Source organism: Castor canadensis, chromosome 2, assembly GCF_047511655.1.
Source record: "Castor canadensis chromosome 2, mCasCan1.hap1v2, whole genome shotgun sequence".
Taxonomy (NCBI): Eukaryota; Metazoa; Chordata; class Mammalia; order Rodentia; family Castoridae; genus Castor; species Castor canadensis.
The window spans coordinates 7737767-7754727 of NC_133387.1; the positions used below are offsets into that span (position 1 = coordinate 7737767).

Below are 16961 nucleotides of genomic sequence, written 5' to 3' on the forward strand. Positions count from 1 at the left end.
CTAGACTTGAGGCAGGACTGTGACCCTGGGAAACAGAAGCTTAAGGGTGCAGTAAGAACCGAAACCCATCGGCGCCATTATTGCCAACACCAGGGACACCTCGTGCAAAGAACTGGCCTTTAACAGTGCAGCCATAATTCCATGAAAGGGTAAAACTCCAATTGGGCTGGAATTTTGCTATCCTAAATGTATTGAGTCCATTTAATAATAGGATTCTCATTTGTCCCACTTCACAAGTGGTTAGATCAAATGCAGCTCAGGACAACTTGAAGTCCCCCACTCAGCTGAGTTCTCTTCACCAGGGCTTTCAGGCAGCACAACTGATTGTCTAAGAAATAAAACCCTCAGTAGCCTGGTGGTTCTGGTACAATAAAACTACTTTCCATGAGTTCCACCCAAGTAGAACTAAAACTGCCACATTTTCAGATATATATACCTGGAGAGTTGTAATTAACCATTCTGACCCAAAAAGAGTTTTATCAGTTACAGTTGCTGTATGATCTCCAAAATCCTTTGTTTTGGTATCCTACAAATTCTGGTACTTTTTGAGCATATGATGATAAGGCTGAAATGTGAGCTATTTTTTCTGTTACTCAAATATGTGCATCAATGTTTGTGCCTGCTTTTTGGTGGTAAGGGCTTCAGGAATAAAAGCTTATTCCGTTATTGGTATAAAATGATTAAGAAGACAGTCTCAGATACAACTGCTTGTGAATCATACTAGTCAATATGATGCATAGATGACATGCAGGAATTTCAGGTGCTCAGGGTTCTTGAGCTGCTCTGAGAATGAAAGCACAGACAGACTCTAACAGCAGAGGTCAGAAAGATTTTATTAGTAGAGAATTTAGTTGGAGAAAAGAGAAGAGAAAGACTGCATATTGGGGAATGAAGAGGGACCCGGAAACTGGTGATCCCATGGGTCAGGGTGGGGAGTGGAGTTTTATAGTGTTTTGCATTGCCTGGTGGTGGAGATGCCTTTCAGACGCAAATGGGCATTTCCTAGGGAGGAGAAGTGTCTCCTTGACCACTTATCACCTTTTGGGACCTCCTGCATTCTGTCCTTCAGTCCTTCAAATATATGATCAATAATGATAATTAACTTCACACATGATCACCAGAAGGAGAAAATAATTCATGTAGAAAGAGAGTGGCAGTAAATTTACCTTCCTGTCAGGTTAAAAAAAGATGTTTGGTGGCCAGGCTGAACAAATAACAAAAAGAATTCACTTACCAAATTAACATCCAGGTACAATAGAACAGTATAGAAGGAATATCCAAAATAGGAAAAAAAAAAAAAAAAGAAAAGCCCTGGCTATTCATTTTGTTTTATGAAATTGTCAATTACTATAGCCTTTCTACTTTTTCAGATTTGACAACCCATGTAACCGGGAACAGAGAAGGGAAAAACTTTTTGTATAGTCAGCTTGCATGGTGGCCAGTTTGCTCTGCTTGTTAGTTCAACTGACATTTTTACCCTCTCTGTCTACATGCTGGGGAATCCAACATTAGCTCCCTTTAGTCAATTAAACTAGGCAGTCTTCTATCCCTTATCTCTTTCTGATGCCCAGAATTGTAAACCTGTCAGCCAAGACATACAGCCTCAGAGATGTGGTGCTGGACACTTGCAGAACCATGGCCAGTGGCCACGGTGGCCATGCATCTTGTCACATAGTCAAGCTGAGCCCCTGAACTCTCCTCTCCTGTAAAAGGCGGACATTTGCTCTCAGAAGTGGGGCAACAGCTTGGAGAGGTTGACTGTCCCTGTCCTCCTTTTCATCTGACCAATAATAAACTGTTTTTCCTTTTCCTCAAAACCCTGCTTTCTTTATTTGTAACTTGCAAATTAGTATTGAGGCCAGCAAGGTTGAGTAGAGGCTTTCAGTCCTACACAAATCTCCTGTAACATGAAGTTCAAAATACTACTTCTGGGTTGGTGCAGTGACTCAAATGGTAGTGTGCCTGTGTAGCAAGCATGAAGCCCTGAGTTCAAACCCTGTACCACCAAAAAAAAAACACTTCTGGTGATGCACCCTAGGCATGAATGTTTGTAGTAGCCCTCTTAATAACTGCCAAAATCTCAAACAACTCAGCAGCCCTTCAGTGGGTGATGGGGGCATCCACTTTGTGAATGCTAATCAGTAGCACTGATAAAGGTAACAATGTGGATAGATCTCAAACGAATTATGTTGAGATTTATATAACTTTTGTAAGTTGAAAAAAAAAGTTGCAAACTGTGATTCCACATATGAGACTGAAAGAGAAAACTAGGGACAAACAAATTAGTTCTTGTTGGGAGTTACAGATGTGAGAAGGAAGGGATTGGGTCAAATATAGTAAAGGGTATTCTGTCCTGATTATAATTTCAATTACATGTATTTATATGTTAAAATTCATAGCACTATGTACCAAAAAGGCCAATTTATCTGCACGATATTTTTTACAAACTGTTTTAAATATAAAATGTGTATCTTTAATTGTCCATAGCAAACACATATATGTGTACCCTTGCATACCTATGAAAAGACTATTTTAGTTCTCTTGTATGTGCCCTCCCCTAAGCTGCACATTTTTTGTTAGTTTAGATTGACACCTAAAATAGTAACAGGATATATTTTGAGGATGGTTGTCTGGGAACGCCTGCCACTCTCTTCTCTCCACCCTCTCCATTATTTGTCTCTCCCTGCCTAACCCCCTTGTTTGTTTGTTTGTTTGAGACAGGATCATGCTGTGTTTTGCAGGCTGGCCTTGAACTTGTGATCCTCCTGCTTCAGCCTCCCTAATGCTGGGATTATAGGCACAAACCCAGTTTCTCTTCTTTTTCTGTCTCTCCCCATCTAACTCTCCTTCCAGTGTCTCTCCATCTCTCTCCCCATTTTTGCTCTCTCATTCCCTGTTTGTGCCCTCTTTCAGTCTGTCTCCACCTCTTCGTTCCTCATTTTTTCCCACAAATACTGTGGGTACCCCACCCTCGTCCCTTGGGCCACCTGTCACCTGCTCACAGCTGACTGAGGCCTGGATGGCTGAGCTCCTCCCCTGCCCTGGGCTTCTCTGGACAAGAGAGAGAACTTGGCCTGTGCTGGGGTCACCGGAAGTGCCCACACGGTAAGATTTGAGGACAAATACCCAGTCTCTGGCTCTGAGAGAAGGCAGAAGTTCACGTACAGTCTCCCAGCATCGTGGCAGATGTACCCCTCTGTCCACCCAGATAACCTGTTCCTGGCCACCGCTGTGGTGTATTTTGTGGAGCCGTGGGTTGGTAAAAGAATTTACCAAGAATTAGTGTAGCAGGGAGGAGGGACAGAAAAGAAGCAAACAAGTCTGTGTTCGGATAATGTAGCAGGGGGGAGGGGATGGCATAGCAGGGAGCTAAAACTTAAAGAATCTGAACGTGAAGGTCACTCAGCACTGAGAAAAAGCTAGCCAATGAAATAGTATGTAACCATATATGTACGCATTAAACTTTGTTTCTTGCTTCTGTAACCTGCCTAGAATGGTGTATAAGGAAAGCCTTTGGATGTGAATCCGCTGAGCCGCTGCTGGCACGCTAATAAATATTGCTTCCTGAAAAGCCTTGGTGTCCAGTTTCCCTGCTTGAATATCCCGCAACATTTCGAGAAACCAGAGAGTTATTAGGACGCCAAAGGGCATAATGCACTGCAAAAGTGTTCAGAGTAAGTTATACCTCAGGTTAGGCCACTTTCGATTGACTGTCTCCCTTTTTATGCACTTAATTGGTGTTCTCTTTCTGGGACCATGGTTTGAATTTCTTGTGCAAGGAAACATTTCTGTTCCACCTGGGCCTCCAAGGGGGCTGGGATCCACCCCTCACATTCCATCTATACTGTTATTTCTTTGCCCACCAAATTTCCTTAAAATGGGGGAGCCTCCTCCACAACTTCATTGCAGGTCCAGTGTGCACCTTCCCCTCCCCACTCCATTCCTGGGCTGCCACCCAGGTGGATTTTGTGAGCCCTGTCCTTGGCTCAGGCCTGCAGTGGGGACCAACTGAGGCCAACTTTCGCTCTTGACCTGTGTCTAGATCTGTCTCTGGGTGGTGTGTCCCTAGACTCTATCTCTTTTTATCTTCTAATTGCCACCCTCTCTTCAATTCTTTCAGCTGTCTCCAAGGGACAAAAGGTATGTATGGTTAAACAGTCCCACTCACAGGTGTGGGGTGGTTGCTCATGATCTCAGCCCTTGTTTTGGGAGAGGTTGCAGAGCTGTTGTCCAGAGTCAGATCCTGGCTGGTTGTTCATCGTGAAGAGGCTCTACTATTAGGGGTAGTTTCCTGCCCTTGTCATGAAGTTGTTATCAGTTCTGTCCTTCCTGGAATCAAAGATGATTGCAAAGAGAATGGTTTAGAGCAAACATAGATACAAAATGAAGGCAGAAAAAAATATATATAAGTTTAAAAAAAAAAAAGAAGGTAGAGATGCCATTCTTTTCTCCTGCTTTTAGTTAAAGGCCCAAGTAGGGAGTCAGTGCTTTTCAGCAAAGCAGTCTACTTGCACCTGTTACATCATCACAGACAGGTGGGCTTTGGGTGCAACCCTCGTGAGAACCCACCTGGCGGAGCGCCCGCTCCTCCCGCCCTGAAGGGGGCGCTGTGGGGCAGAGCTGTCTCCGCGTCCCAGCACGCACCGGGGGCGGGGCCCGCGCTGGGTCTGGGGCGGCCCTGGCAGGGTCGGGGGCGGGGCCGAGCGGGATGCTGCGGAGTCGCTTCGTGCGGTGTCACCAGGGGCATCTCAGGAGGCCCAGGTTGAACGAGTGCACGTGGGCCATGGCCAAGCCGGCTCCGGTAAGGGGTTGCCTGGGCGGACGTCCGTTTTTGAGGAGCGGGGGTCTCCGGGATGCGGCGTCCTAGGACCGCGTTGGGCGGCTCGGGACCCGGACTGGGCCTGGGTCCCGCTTAGGAGGCAGCGGGTGGCGCAGCCCCAGGGCTCATCCGTGGCCAGGCCCGCACCGGGGAGACTGCAGAAGCGGTCTGCGGGCGGACGCGGGTGACATGCCAGCGCGACTTCACGCTAAGTCACTGAATTCAGAGCAGATGTTTTTAAAGATTTAAACGTTTGAGTCCTTGGAATATTTGGCGGGACATAAATGTCAGAATTTAGCATCTAACTTGATAGTGTGTATAATAGTGGTAGAAGAGTAAAATCTGTACAGGTAACATGCTGTGAAACCGGAATTTTGGACCCAAGGCCCAAATTCTACATGCCAGGGCTGGCCACTCGCCCCTATTTGCCAGATAAAGAGGTATGGTGAAGGCAAAGAAAGGAGATTTATTACACAGCTTGGAGGATGCCGTGGGAAGACGTAGAGTAAGCACTTAGCCCATCTTCGGGTACAGACATGAACTTTAGCTTTAAATAGACAAAGAACTGGGGGCGGGGGACAAAGGTATGCTTGTGACAGTCCCAGTCACAGGTGTGGTCTGGTTTATTATCTCAGCCCTTGTTCTGAGAGCGGTACCCAAGTTATCTAAAGTCAGGCAGGTGATCCATCCTGAGGAGGCTTTACTGTTGGGGTTCGTTTTTGTCCGTTGTCATGATGATGTTATCCATCATTCCTGTCCTTCCTCGATTCTAAGGTGATTGCAGAAGAGAAAGACTCAGAGCAAAGGACAATAGGTACAAAATGGAGATGGAGGCAGGGCGCCAGTAATCCTAGCTACATGGGGGAGAGACCCTATCTCGAAAATAATCCACTCAGGGCTGGCTGCCTAGCAAGCATGAGGCCTTGAGTTCAAACCCCAGTACCGCCAAAAAAAAAAAAAAAAAAAAAAATCTAGAACCAGTAGTACCAAGTCCTAGGCTAAGGCGGATCACTTGAGCCCAGGAGTTCCATACCAGCCTGGGCAACAGCAAAATTCTGTGTTTAAAAAAATAGAAATGAAAAGCTTAAACATAAAACAAAATTTGCACCTTTTGAAAGAAAATGTAGAGTATCTTTGTGAAAAGAAAATTTTAAACAAGACACAAAAAAGAGAACCAAGAAGACACTGGTATATTTGTGTTTCAAAACTTCTGTACAACATAAAACAGAAAAAGCAAAATGAAAGGTAAGCAAAAGACAAGGAGAAGGTATCTGTGTAGTCAACAATCAATATAGAAATTATATATATATGTATGCATATGTGCATATTGAAAATAGTATAATGAAACCCACTAAAAACTTAAAAGGAGACGTAGGTGGGAGGGGAGTTAAGAAAGTATTATGAATTAGATGAACTGATCAAAACATGTTACATGTTATGTGTATGAATATCATAACAAACCCCTTTGTACAATTAATTTATGCTAATTTATTAAAGCTATGTAAAGAAGTTATATAAATAAAAATATGTGTTTCAATAAAAGTGTGAGCAAATATGACCATGCTGTTCACAGAACTGAAAAGAAATTGTCAATGGATAACAGAATAAAAAATTATGACAGTGGAATCCTACACAAGATTAAAATAAATTAGTTCTATATATATCAGTGACAGATCTCAGAATTTTGAGTGAAAAATACAAGTTATATTTTAATAAACATTTATACCTAAAATATATGAAATAATACATGTGTGCTTAAAACATGAACTGAAAAGTCACACATTCATCTTCAAAGGAAGAATAGGTTAGCAATATTGAAAAGAGGAACCAAAGGAACTTGTTTCATCTGTCAGGTTCTGTTTGTTTCACTGAAAGAAAATCTGAAGAAAAAGTTAAATTGAATACTAGGAGGCTAGTTATAATCTCTAAATTTCTGGCTCTTTTAAACAATGAAGGCTTTCTGAGCATTTTTTAAGAACTTTAAAGTCAGAGACCAGGAGAATAAGTTTATCAAGCAAATAAAAACATAACATTCAGTTATGCTATGATACATCATGCAGTTCTAAAAATCCTAGTGCTCTGCAAAATTGTGCAATAAAAATTAGAGCTTATGGGAGAAATGTTAGGCATACGACACTCAAAAACTTCATGTCAAATTAAAAAGGAAAGATTGGAACCTATTAAAAATAGCAGTTTCGTGTATGTTAAATGATTCAGAAAGAAACTTGGGTTGAGGGATAGCTCAAGTAGTAGAGAGCCTGTCTAGAATACTGAAAGCCCTGGGTTCTGTCCATAGCACCACTAAAACAAAAACCCTTAATTACCTGCAGTTTGCTTGTGGAAGTTGGTTGGTGTTATCAGAAGTGGTGACAGGCAGGTTACATGAATTGAGATGGAACAGGAGGGCTCATAACACAAGGTAGTCTGGGGTAGTGGCAGATGTTTGAAGGATGTGTTTGTGTGCATTCTGTGTGTCCAACAGCGCTCAGATCTCTGTTCAGCTAGTGCACATTTCCTTATCCTTGCCACTATTGACATTTTATGCTGGATAATTTTCTGTGTGGGAACCATGCTATCATAGGGTGTTTACAGCATCCTTGGCCAGTACCCACTAAATGCCAGTAGTACCCTCTGCCCAATGATGACAAAAAGAAGTCTCCAGATTTTTGCCTGATGACCCTTAGAGGACAAAATTGCCCTGATTGAGAACCACTAAATTAGTGTTTATAAAAAATATGAAATTTTCTAACACATTCCCTAATATATCAGTCATGTTTGAACAAATTCATGTATCAAAAAAGTGTTAGAGCAGAAATTACTTTTATTAATTTGATGACTAGACAAGGGGAAAGAATCTTTCCCAAGGAAGGGGCTACTGAACAAACAAAACAGTTGTCCATTAGACAAGTTGTTTAAATTAATGGAAAGAAGGAGCTGGAGTCATTTTTGCAGCAATCATGATTATTCTGTATATTTCTATCATTTTAGTTACCTCTGACTTTTGAGGATGTTGCCATTTATTTCTCAGAGCAAGAATGGCAGAATCTAGAGGCATGGCAGAAGGAACTTTACAAGCACGTCATGAGAACCAATTATGAGACACTTGTCTCTCTAGGTAAGAAGCATTCAACTTTGGGAGGATAGGTCAGTAGTAGCATCTGCTCAGTATGCATGAGGTCCTGGATCAATCCCCAGCAACACAAAAAATTAAAAGCTACAATAAAAGAGCTGGCAGAGTGGCTCAATTGGCAGAGTGCCTGCATAGCAAATGTTTGGCCCTATATTGCCAAAAAAGAAAAAAAACTCTGAAAAACTACAATAAAAGAAATGCATGGGAATGATACACACCACATTCAAGGTAGTGCTTATCTGTGGAGAGAAATACCAAATTCGGGGGCTTAAATTGTGTGATGTTGCCCATCTTTAAAAAACCTGAAGCAAGTGTGTCAACATGGTAAGATTTCACAAAGTCAGATAGCACTTGAGCTTTGTGCTCTTTATTTTTTCAAACGTTATATGCATGTACTTTTTTGTGGGGGGAGGGGAGTGGTACTAGGGTTTAAACTCAGGACCCCGTGCTTGCGAGGCAGGCACTGTACCACTTGACCCATGCTTCAACCCTAGAAATATTTTTATTAAAAAAAAAAAAAAAGATCCTTCTTTGGTTCACAAGCATGATGACTGGGTGTTCATGTCTTTGCGTGATATGTGCCTCCCTCAAACCTTGTTACAACACTGGCATATTACCCTTCTGATGTGAAAAAAAAGAAAAAAAAAGCATTATTTTTAAAAAACCCTTTTAATGAAATTTTTGCCTCAGCTTTAAAATTCAACCCCTCATATATGGCTATTATTAAATAGCTATTAAGAATGTTTAGCCAGGCGCTGGTGGCTCACGCCTATAAATCATAGCTACTCAGCAGGTAGAGATCAAGAGGATTGTAGCTTGAAGCCAGTCTGGGCAAATAGTTCCCAAGAGTCTATCTCAAAAAAACCTATTACAAAAATAGGGCTGGTGGAGTGACTCAAAGTGTAGGCCCTGAGTTCAAACCCCAGTACTGGTCCCCTCTCCTCCCCCGCCAAAAAAAAAAAAAGAATATTGAAACATTTGCCATTGTGTTTTGGGGCAAAATACAGCATTGCTGGATACTTGTTATGGGGACCATAAAAAAGTAAAACAGCACAACTAGTGTAACAGGCCCAGATAGACTAGGAAGCTTTGTTAGATGGGTAGGCAGTTTTGCTCCTCATTTATTTTGGTGGTAGTGGGATTCGACCTAGCCTCATGTGGTTAGGCAGGTATTCTATCATTTGAGCCATACACTCAGTCCTCTTTTTGCTTTATTTTTCAGATAGAGTCTCTTTCTCTCTCTCTCGCTCTCTCTTTTTTTTTTTTTTGGTGGCCTTAGGGTTTGAACTCAAGGCCTCACTCTTGCTGGGCAGGTGCTCTTACCACCTAAGCCTCTCTGCCTGCCCAGGTCTCTCATTTTTGCCTGGGGTTGATCTCAGACCTCAATTGATCACCCTACCTATACCTCCTAGGTATGTGCACCAGCATGCCTGGGCCTGTTGAGATGGGATCTTGCTAACTTTTTTTGCCTAGGCTGGCCTCAAAACCCCATCCTCTGGATCTACACCTCCCAAGTGGCTGGGGTTACAGGCAAGCAACATCACACCTGGCCAGTTTTTGAGAGATTTGGAAACAAGTTAACGTGCTGTAAATATCATGCTCGAGGAAGCTGATCTGTCCTGTCTAACTTCTCTGTGCAGATGATGGACTTCCTAAACCAGAACTAATATCCTGGATTGAACATGGAAGAGAGCCCTTCAGGAGCTGGAGAGAAGCACAGAAACTAGGAAAAGTGACTCATGCCTCTGCTGATGTGTATTTTGACCCAGTTATTGATCGACAGCTGTTGGAGAGTAAGTATTAAGACATCACATTGAGATTTCATAATTTTACTTCTTGTGATCTTGTCTACCTGTTTGGCTGACCGGAGACTTGATGTCTTACACATTCTGCTGTAAAGCACAGTGGTGAGTAGTGTGGGTTTGGGAGATGGAGTCTGATTTTGGCTTTTCCAGATGACCTTGGACAAGTCATTGAACCTCTCAACATTTCAACTCCTGACCTATAAAATGAAGCTAGTGAAAGTATCTACATCATGAAACAGGCTTAGTGTGTCTAGTGTTAAAGTGGCCCCTGGCACACAATAAGAGCTTGGTAACAGAAGCTGTTCTTAGTACTAGATGGTAAAGAAGAAAAACAGAACAAGATGGCTTCTCTACTACCTGCAGACGAGAGAGAGAGAGAGAGAGAGAAATAGAGCCAATTATTGCTGTATGGGCTTAGGGACAGAGAAATGCACAGACAACCTATAGCTGTGGTATTAGTTAATTGTTAAGGAACTTAATGCCATCATCACCTTGGGGCTCCAGGTAAGTCTCTACATAAACTGGGGTGGGTCTGAGGGTCCTGCAGTTGTTTGTGTCAGTATTCAGCAGTTGCAGAGAGGACACACACATACCAGGCACCATGCTTGGCACTTCATGCACATTATCTCATTTACTCACGCCCTCTTAAAGTACTGTTGACTCCTTGTTTTCACAGGCTAAGAAGCCGAAGCTAGAAGAGATTAGTGTGACAGAGTTCACAAAGTGGGCAGATGGGTTTCATTTACCCAGGCAGTGTGATTCCAGAGCTTATTTTCCTCTTTTCAATATTATTATAAGATAGGTTTGCTCAGTTCAGTTTCAGCAGACTGTTGCCAAACTCATTTTGGTCACGAAATAGATCACCCTACGTGCTTAGGTAGGTTAGTGGAAGCAAGGTGCTCAGACATCCCAGGTCACCATTACAGATCACCTTACTAATGATCTTTACTTGGGCCATAGACAGGAAGACTATTTCTTTTCCAGGGGGAAGAAGGGGCCAGTACTGGCACTTGAACTCAGGGCCTCACAATTGCTAGGTAGGCACTCTGCCAGCTCTGTTTGTGTGGGATATGTTCAAGTTAGGGTCTCTTGAACTGTTTGCCCAGGCTGGCTTCAAACTACAATCCTCCTGATCGCTGCTTCCCAAGTAGCTAGAATTACAGGCATGAGCCACCAGTGCCTGGCTAAGACTGTATTTTTTGTTTTCAATTTCAGGAAGCCAGAAAGCTGTGGAATCAGGAGAAACTAAATGTTATTTCCAGTTATATCCTCTTCAGAGCCAGTATTCCTTTGGGCCCGATATAAGAGAAAGGGAAGACATTTCCTTCAGGCCTGACCAAGGCATCAGCCTCACAAACCCACGGAGACATGACACACAGGCTTTAACTGCAGTGCTGCACAGCTCTAGTGAGTCTGACCAAGAAAAAGAAATCTCATGTGACAGAATTCTGGGTCTCCCTGGCTTGCATGAAGTCCCCTCCTGGCAGAGTACTCAACATCCTTGCCCTGTCTGTGGAGAGAGCTTTTGGAAGAAGAATGATTTAGCAAAGCACCAAAAGAACCACTCAAAGGACCCACCGTGTAGGGCTCGGAAGGTCAACAAACAAGCTGATACACAACAGCAGTGGACCATTGTGGGGACACAGAGGCCCTTTCCATGTTCTGATTGTGGGAAGCGCTTCTGCCGGAAGCAGTATTTGCTGAGACACCTGGCCAACCGTATAAAGAAGAGCCCATTCTGGAGCTGTAAATGCAAAATGTGCTTCCATCATGAGCAGACTCTTAGCTACCACCTCTTGCACAAGGGAGAGAAGCCTACACAGTTCCCCAAATGTGACAAAAGCTTCTTCTCAATGGGCAGTGCAAAGGCTCACCACTGCCACTATGGCGTGGTGGGGCCAGCCTCCCAAAGAGAAGGCACCTGTGTATGCTCAGGACAAAAGCCAGGCCTGGGCCTGAACTCTGAGGAGTGCTGCCACAAGGACAGCGTCTCCCAGGCACTGTGGAGCGGCCACAGCCACGGTGGGGAAAAGCCCTGCTCATGCACAGAAGGTGGCAGCTGCTGCCATTCAAGGTCCAAGCTGGCCAACCTCTGCCTGACGCACACAGGAGAAAAGCCCTTCCCGTTCAGCCACCTGCAGCAAGTCCAAGAGCGTGTCTACAGTGGGGAGATACCATTCTCCTGCAGGAAGTGTGGCCAGGCCTTTCCCAAACTGTGTAAACTCACAGAGCATGTCCAAGTGCACGGCGGGGAGAAGCCGTTCTGGTGTGCCAAGTGTGGCAGGAACTTCCGCCTAAGGCGACAGTTGCTGAAGCACCAGCGACTGATGCACACAGACAAGAAGCCTTTTCAGTGCTCGGAGTGCGAGTTGCGCTTCCGCCTGAAAAGCATGTTGCGAGCCCACCAGCTCCAGCACCGCGGAGAGAGGCCATTCTCCTGCAAGGAGTGTGGCCGGGGCTTCACCCACCAGTGGAAGCTCCGCGATCACCTGCGAGTGCACAGTGGGGAGAGGCCCTTCCAGTGCTCTGAGTGCCACAAGAGCTTCCGTGTGAAGGGCATCTTGAAGGCTCATCAGCACACCCACAGCACGGAGAAGCCCTTCTCATGCGGGGAGTGTGGCAAGGGCTTCACCACACGGTCCAAGCTCAAGGAGCACTTCCGCGTGCACAGTGGTGAGAGGCCCTTCCAGTGCCCCGAATGCGATCAGAGCTTCCGCCTGAAGAGGCAGCTGCTTAGCCACCAGGTCCTGCACACAGGGGAGAGGCCCTTCCCGTGCCCCGAGTGTAGCAAGAGCTATCGCACGAAAGCGGACTTGAAAGCTCACCAGCTGCTGCACAGCGGGGAGATGCCGTTTTCCTGTGAGTGCGGTAAGGGCTTCACCAAACAGTCTAAGCTGCTGGAACACATCAGGACGCACACGGGAGAGAAACCTTTTCAGTGTCCAAAATGTGACAAGAGTTTCCGCTTGAAAGCACAGCTGCTCAGCCACCAAGGCCTGCACACAGGGGAAAGACCTTTCCAATGCCCAGAATGTGATAAAAACTTTCGGGAAAAGGGCCAGATGCTCAGGCACCAGCGCATCCACAAGCCAGACAGGCTCTTTGCCTGTGGGGACTGTGGGAAGGGCTTCATTTATAAGTCTAGACTGGCTCAGCACATAAGAGTGCACACAAAGCCCTGTCCTGCTCCAAGTAAGCCTGACACCAAGAAACGGCTCAGCCAACTGTTGGCAATGATAGAAGCTGACTGGAGTTAAGGCAGGTGGCATAACAAATCGGCAGCCAACTGTTGCTCAGGAAACCTCAGCAACCGCAGCCAAACCCACCTCAAGGCATTTTAGGAAAAAGGGTCCTACTTTGACCAAGAATGTAATGCAGATCAGGAGTATGGGAAAACATAAAGCATTTTCTCTTTTTTTAAATTTTTTTCCTTACTGGGGTTTGAACTCAGGGCCTACACCTTGAGCCACTCCACCAGCCCTTTTTTTGTGATAGGATTTTTCCAGGTAGAGTCTCACAAACTCTGCCCAGTGTGACTTGGAACTTCGATCTTTCTGATCTCTGCCTCCTGAGTAGCTATGATTACAGGTGTGAGCCACTGGCACCTGACTGTATTTTCTTATTGCTTCTGAAACATCACCAATTAATTATATTTTCTATGCATTGATAAAAAGAGACACTTGATCTGCCTACCATCTTAGGTGGTAATTTCTACCCAAATGCAAAGTTAGCTCTTAAACCCCAGCCTGAGTTAAGACAGATGGAAATCCTTCCGGTACCATTCTCAAGGCTGAAAGGACGGGAATGGCTCATAAAAGTCAATTCTACTTTTCTTTTCTCTCTTCAGCGTATGATCCTAACTTAAGTGGGCTAAGTCCACTGAATTTTGTTGCTGGTCTGATGGTCTTGGATTTGATTTTGGTTCATTTATTTTGAAGCAATAAGATGAATTCCCTGAATCTTTGTTCCTGTGAATGCTGAAGTTTCTTGGCAGGTTCCTTGGTGATTATGCAAGGAAATACTAATCTGAGTTGAGGAAACAAATTGAAATTGCTGAGAGGTATGGAAGGGATCACAGATTGAGAGGTTGAGTTAGGGGATAAGACATGCTACTTGAAGCTGAAAAGAGTGAAGACATTCCCAAGAGTGAATATTTGAGCAGAACTAAAGGCTGAGTTATGACAAAATAGCAATGCTAAACAGCTTAATAAGGACACATACTAGGTAATAACAGTTTAGAGTAGGGAGTTTCAAAGCAAATGTTCACAGTAATACAAGTAAGTCCAAGAAAAAGGTGAGGCCTGCCCAGTTTGTTACATTTGCTCATACGAAGGTTATATGAACACCAAGAGTGCATACCCTAGGGACAAAGTCACATTCCACACAAAGAACTCCAATTTTCAGAGGGAATTCCAAGGGACTGTAATAGACATTACTCTAAAACAGTGTTTCACAGATGATTTTCTCTGGAACACTAGCTCCAAAGATTGTCTATAGGAAAAGAATGAGATGGACAATTACACATGATCCTAATTAGATGTCTATTGTTGCATTCTTTTTTGGCTTTGAATACGCAGTGTTCCTGGCTCAATCCCCAGTGCTGGGGTTATAGTTGCGTACCACCTTGACCTGTTATTGCCACATTGTTAAGTATGCATGGTAGGCAAAGGTTAAAAATCATTTGAGAAAAAAAAAATCAAAATCTTTGAACTAAAAGAGAAAGACCAAGGTAAGAAAATGTATATCCTGGGCAAATCATAATTCAGGAATAAAAGCTAAAATTCAGAAACATTCAGAAAAACTGGAGAAGGCACCATTATCATAAAAAGGAAGTTTTAGGAAAAATAAAGTATCTGAAAACAAAATTAACTCCTAATTAATTTTTTAAAGTGTGATGGCTAAAATCTAAAATAATCATACAGTAGGATTAGTCACAGAAATCTGCCAGAAAATAAAGCACAAGATCCAACAGGTGGAAAACAAGGTAAAAGGAGAAGAATTGTGCAATACTGGGGTTTTGCCTATACTTTTTTAACCAAGGGTTTTTTTTTTTTTTCCTTTTTTACCTTCACATTTTTTATTAATACCTGGGTTTTTGTTTGTTTGTTTGTTTTGTTTTTTGGTGGTCCTGGAGTTTGAACTCAGCGCCTTATGTTTGCTAGGCAGGCAGGCACTCTAACAACTTGAGACAGGCTCCCAGCCCTATATATTTCTTAATAATATATATGCATATATGATGTGATTTGGGAGTGGGTAAAAGAAATCAAGCAAATGGGGGGTGGAAATTCAGATGTAATTACCTTTTTTGGTTGGGCATTTTTTTTTTTTTTTGGCAGTATGGGAGTTGAACTCAGGGCCTCACGCTTGCTAAGCAGGAACTCTACTACTTGAGCAACTCCACCAGCCCCAGATGTAATTACCTTGTGATCACAAGGCAATTTTGAAATTTCAAAAAGTAATAGACCGAGCTGGGTGCTAGTGGCCATGACTGTAATCCTACCTACTCAAGAGGCAGAGATGAGAAGGATCAAGGTTTGAGGCCAGCCTGGGCAAAATAGTTCTCCACACACCCCATCTCCAAAAATAATAATAACATCAGATGCAAGTGTGAATCCCTGAGTTCAAAACCCAGTTCTACCATGAAAAACAAAGTAATATAAAAGTGAAATTTAAAATTCAGTATCCCAAAGGAGGTCTGAAGACTTCTTTTAATTGTTTTTAGAATTTACAGGATATATAAAGTCTGTATATATATATATATATATAATAATTCTAAGCTCATTCAGAATTATAAGGGGCAGAAAGGTTTTTATTCCAAACTCCAATATTACAGAGGAAACAAAAACCACAATAAATTGTCTTGCCCACAGTCTCATACTTAGATAGTAGCTGGACTAAGACACTGCAGATCTGATTTAATGGCAGGAGTTCTTCTACTGCACTTAATTGAAAAATCTAAGAAAATCTAAGAAATGCATGTTCTATGGGTAAGAAATAACTAATGCTCAAACAAGCCAACACAGTTACCTAAACCAGCTAGTTCATTGCAGAAGAGGAGGGGGAAGCCACAGTTTTCAAAATATGAAAAAACAGAAGGGCAAGAGAATGGAGAAGAGTGTTCAGTGTGAAATAACAGGTGTAGTCAGTTACCAGTGGTGTCTGGGAAGAGGACTGTTCTGTTAAATAGGGAAGAAAAGCAATTTGGGAATTAATGGAAACCGTTTAGGATGTGGGGGGACAAAGGGATTATTTAGGAACAAAATGGCAACTTCTTTCAAGTTGAATGTAATTCATTGCTTCACTCTACAAAAATAGTTTTAAGGGAGTGTTTCCATCCTAAAACGGGCAGTTTGGAGTTAAGTGAAGTAGCTAAAAGTCTAGTTCTAAGTGTAACAAAATACAGTTTGCAGACGTTTTACGATGAAATGGGAATATGGTAAAGAAAAACAGGATTTTTTAACTGTGACCAGGGGAAACCAGTATCATAACCTAATGAGAAACACCCAGTAGAGGGAACAAAAAAGGACAGTGTGGTTCCATACGGTGCTGCTCACTATCCTCCCAGCTAGATCAATTGTGAGTCAAATACCCCGCTTCACGCAGATCCGGGGTTCAAACAGGAGCCGGGAAGTTTACATGCGTTCTTATCCGTTGCAGCCATCAGCCAGTCACTCGGTCCCCACCGGCAGCAGCGGTAGCCACACGCAGTTGAGCTTTATACTAACAGAACCGTGGCATCTAGCCAAGTTACTACATAGACTGCACAGGCGAATCCGGCTAGTTGTTACAACAGTGGTCCTTGAATGGTTACGCAGTAACAGTGTCCTTCTCTCTAGAGTGTGTCTGTGTGCAGACGATTAGTTTAATAATCACCTTCCTTACCGCCAGGCTCCCCAACTCTGTGAGTAACCCGCCCCCGGCGTGTTCTCGCGCCCCTCTCTCCGCCCCTTCCGAGGCCTTCCGGCGCACTTGCGCGCGGCGAGCCCCCGCCCCGAGCACAGACTGACCAGAGGCCGCCCTTTTGGGCTCCGCCCGCGGTCTCGGGCCCTCGCTGAGTACTCGCGAGAGGGCTGGGGCGGGGCGGAGAATCGGCAGGTGGCATCAGATGCTGAGGCCGGCGGCGGTGCCAGCTCAGGGACAGGGGCGGTCGGTCGGGCCAGGCGCGCCCCTCTGCGGAATGTCTGGACGGAAAATCTGCAGCCGCGGC

The 16961-nt window shown here is 43.9% G+C and overlaps 1 protein-coding gene and 1 non-coding gene across 2 annotated transcripts; both read left to right on the top strand.

Annotated features, from left to right (window-relative positions):
* The first annotated feature begins 4692 nt into the window (after positions 1-4692).
* Positions 4693-16700, top strand: Znf786 (zinc finger protein 786). Its single transcript, XM_020186086.2, has 4 exons — positions 4693-4801; positions 7808-7934; positions 9590-9742; positions 10970-16700. The coding sequence occupies exons 1-4, from the start codon at positions 4709-4711 to the stop codon at positions 13009-13011; spliced, it is 2415 nt and encodes an 804-aa protein (XP_020041675.1). The 5' UTR covers positions 4693-4708; the 3' UTR covers positions 13012-16700.
* LOC141421186 (small nucleolar RNA U13) lies at positions 8473-8576 on the top strand. Its single transcript, XR_012445843.1, has one exon. It is a non-coding gene; the product is annotated as a small nucleolar RNA U13 (small nucleolar RNA).
* Positions 16701-16961: the final 261 nt, after the last annotated feature.

What these genes read in the sequence shown, in the direction of transcription:
- Znf786 (XM_020186086.2), top strand. Translation starts at nt 4,709, where the DNA reads ATGCTGCGGAGTCGCTTCGTGCGGTGTCACCAGGGGCATCTCAGGAGG. An exon ending in CCATGGCCAAGCCGGCTCCG is followed by an intron (nt 4,802 to 7,807) that starts GTAAGGGGTTGC and finishes CTATCATTTTAG; the next exon opens with TTACCTCTGACTTTTGAGGA. An exon ending in TGATCGACAGCTGTTGGAGA is followed by an intron (nt 9,743 to 10,969) that starts GTAAGTATTAAG and finishes TTTCAATTTCAG; the next exon opens with GAAGCCAGAAAGCTGTGGAA.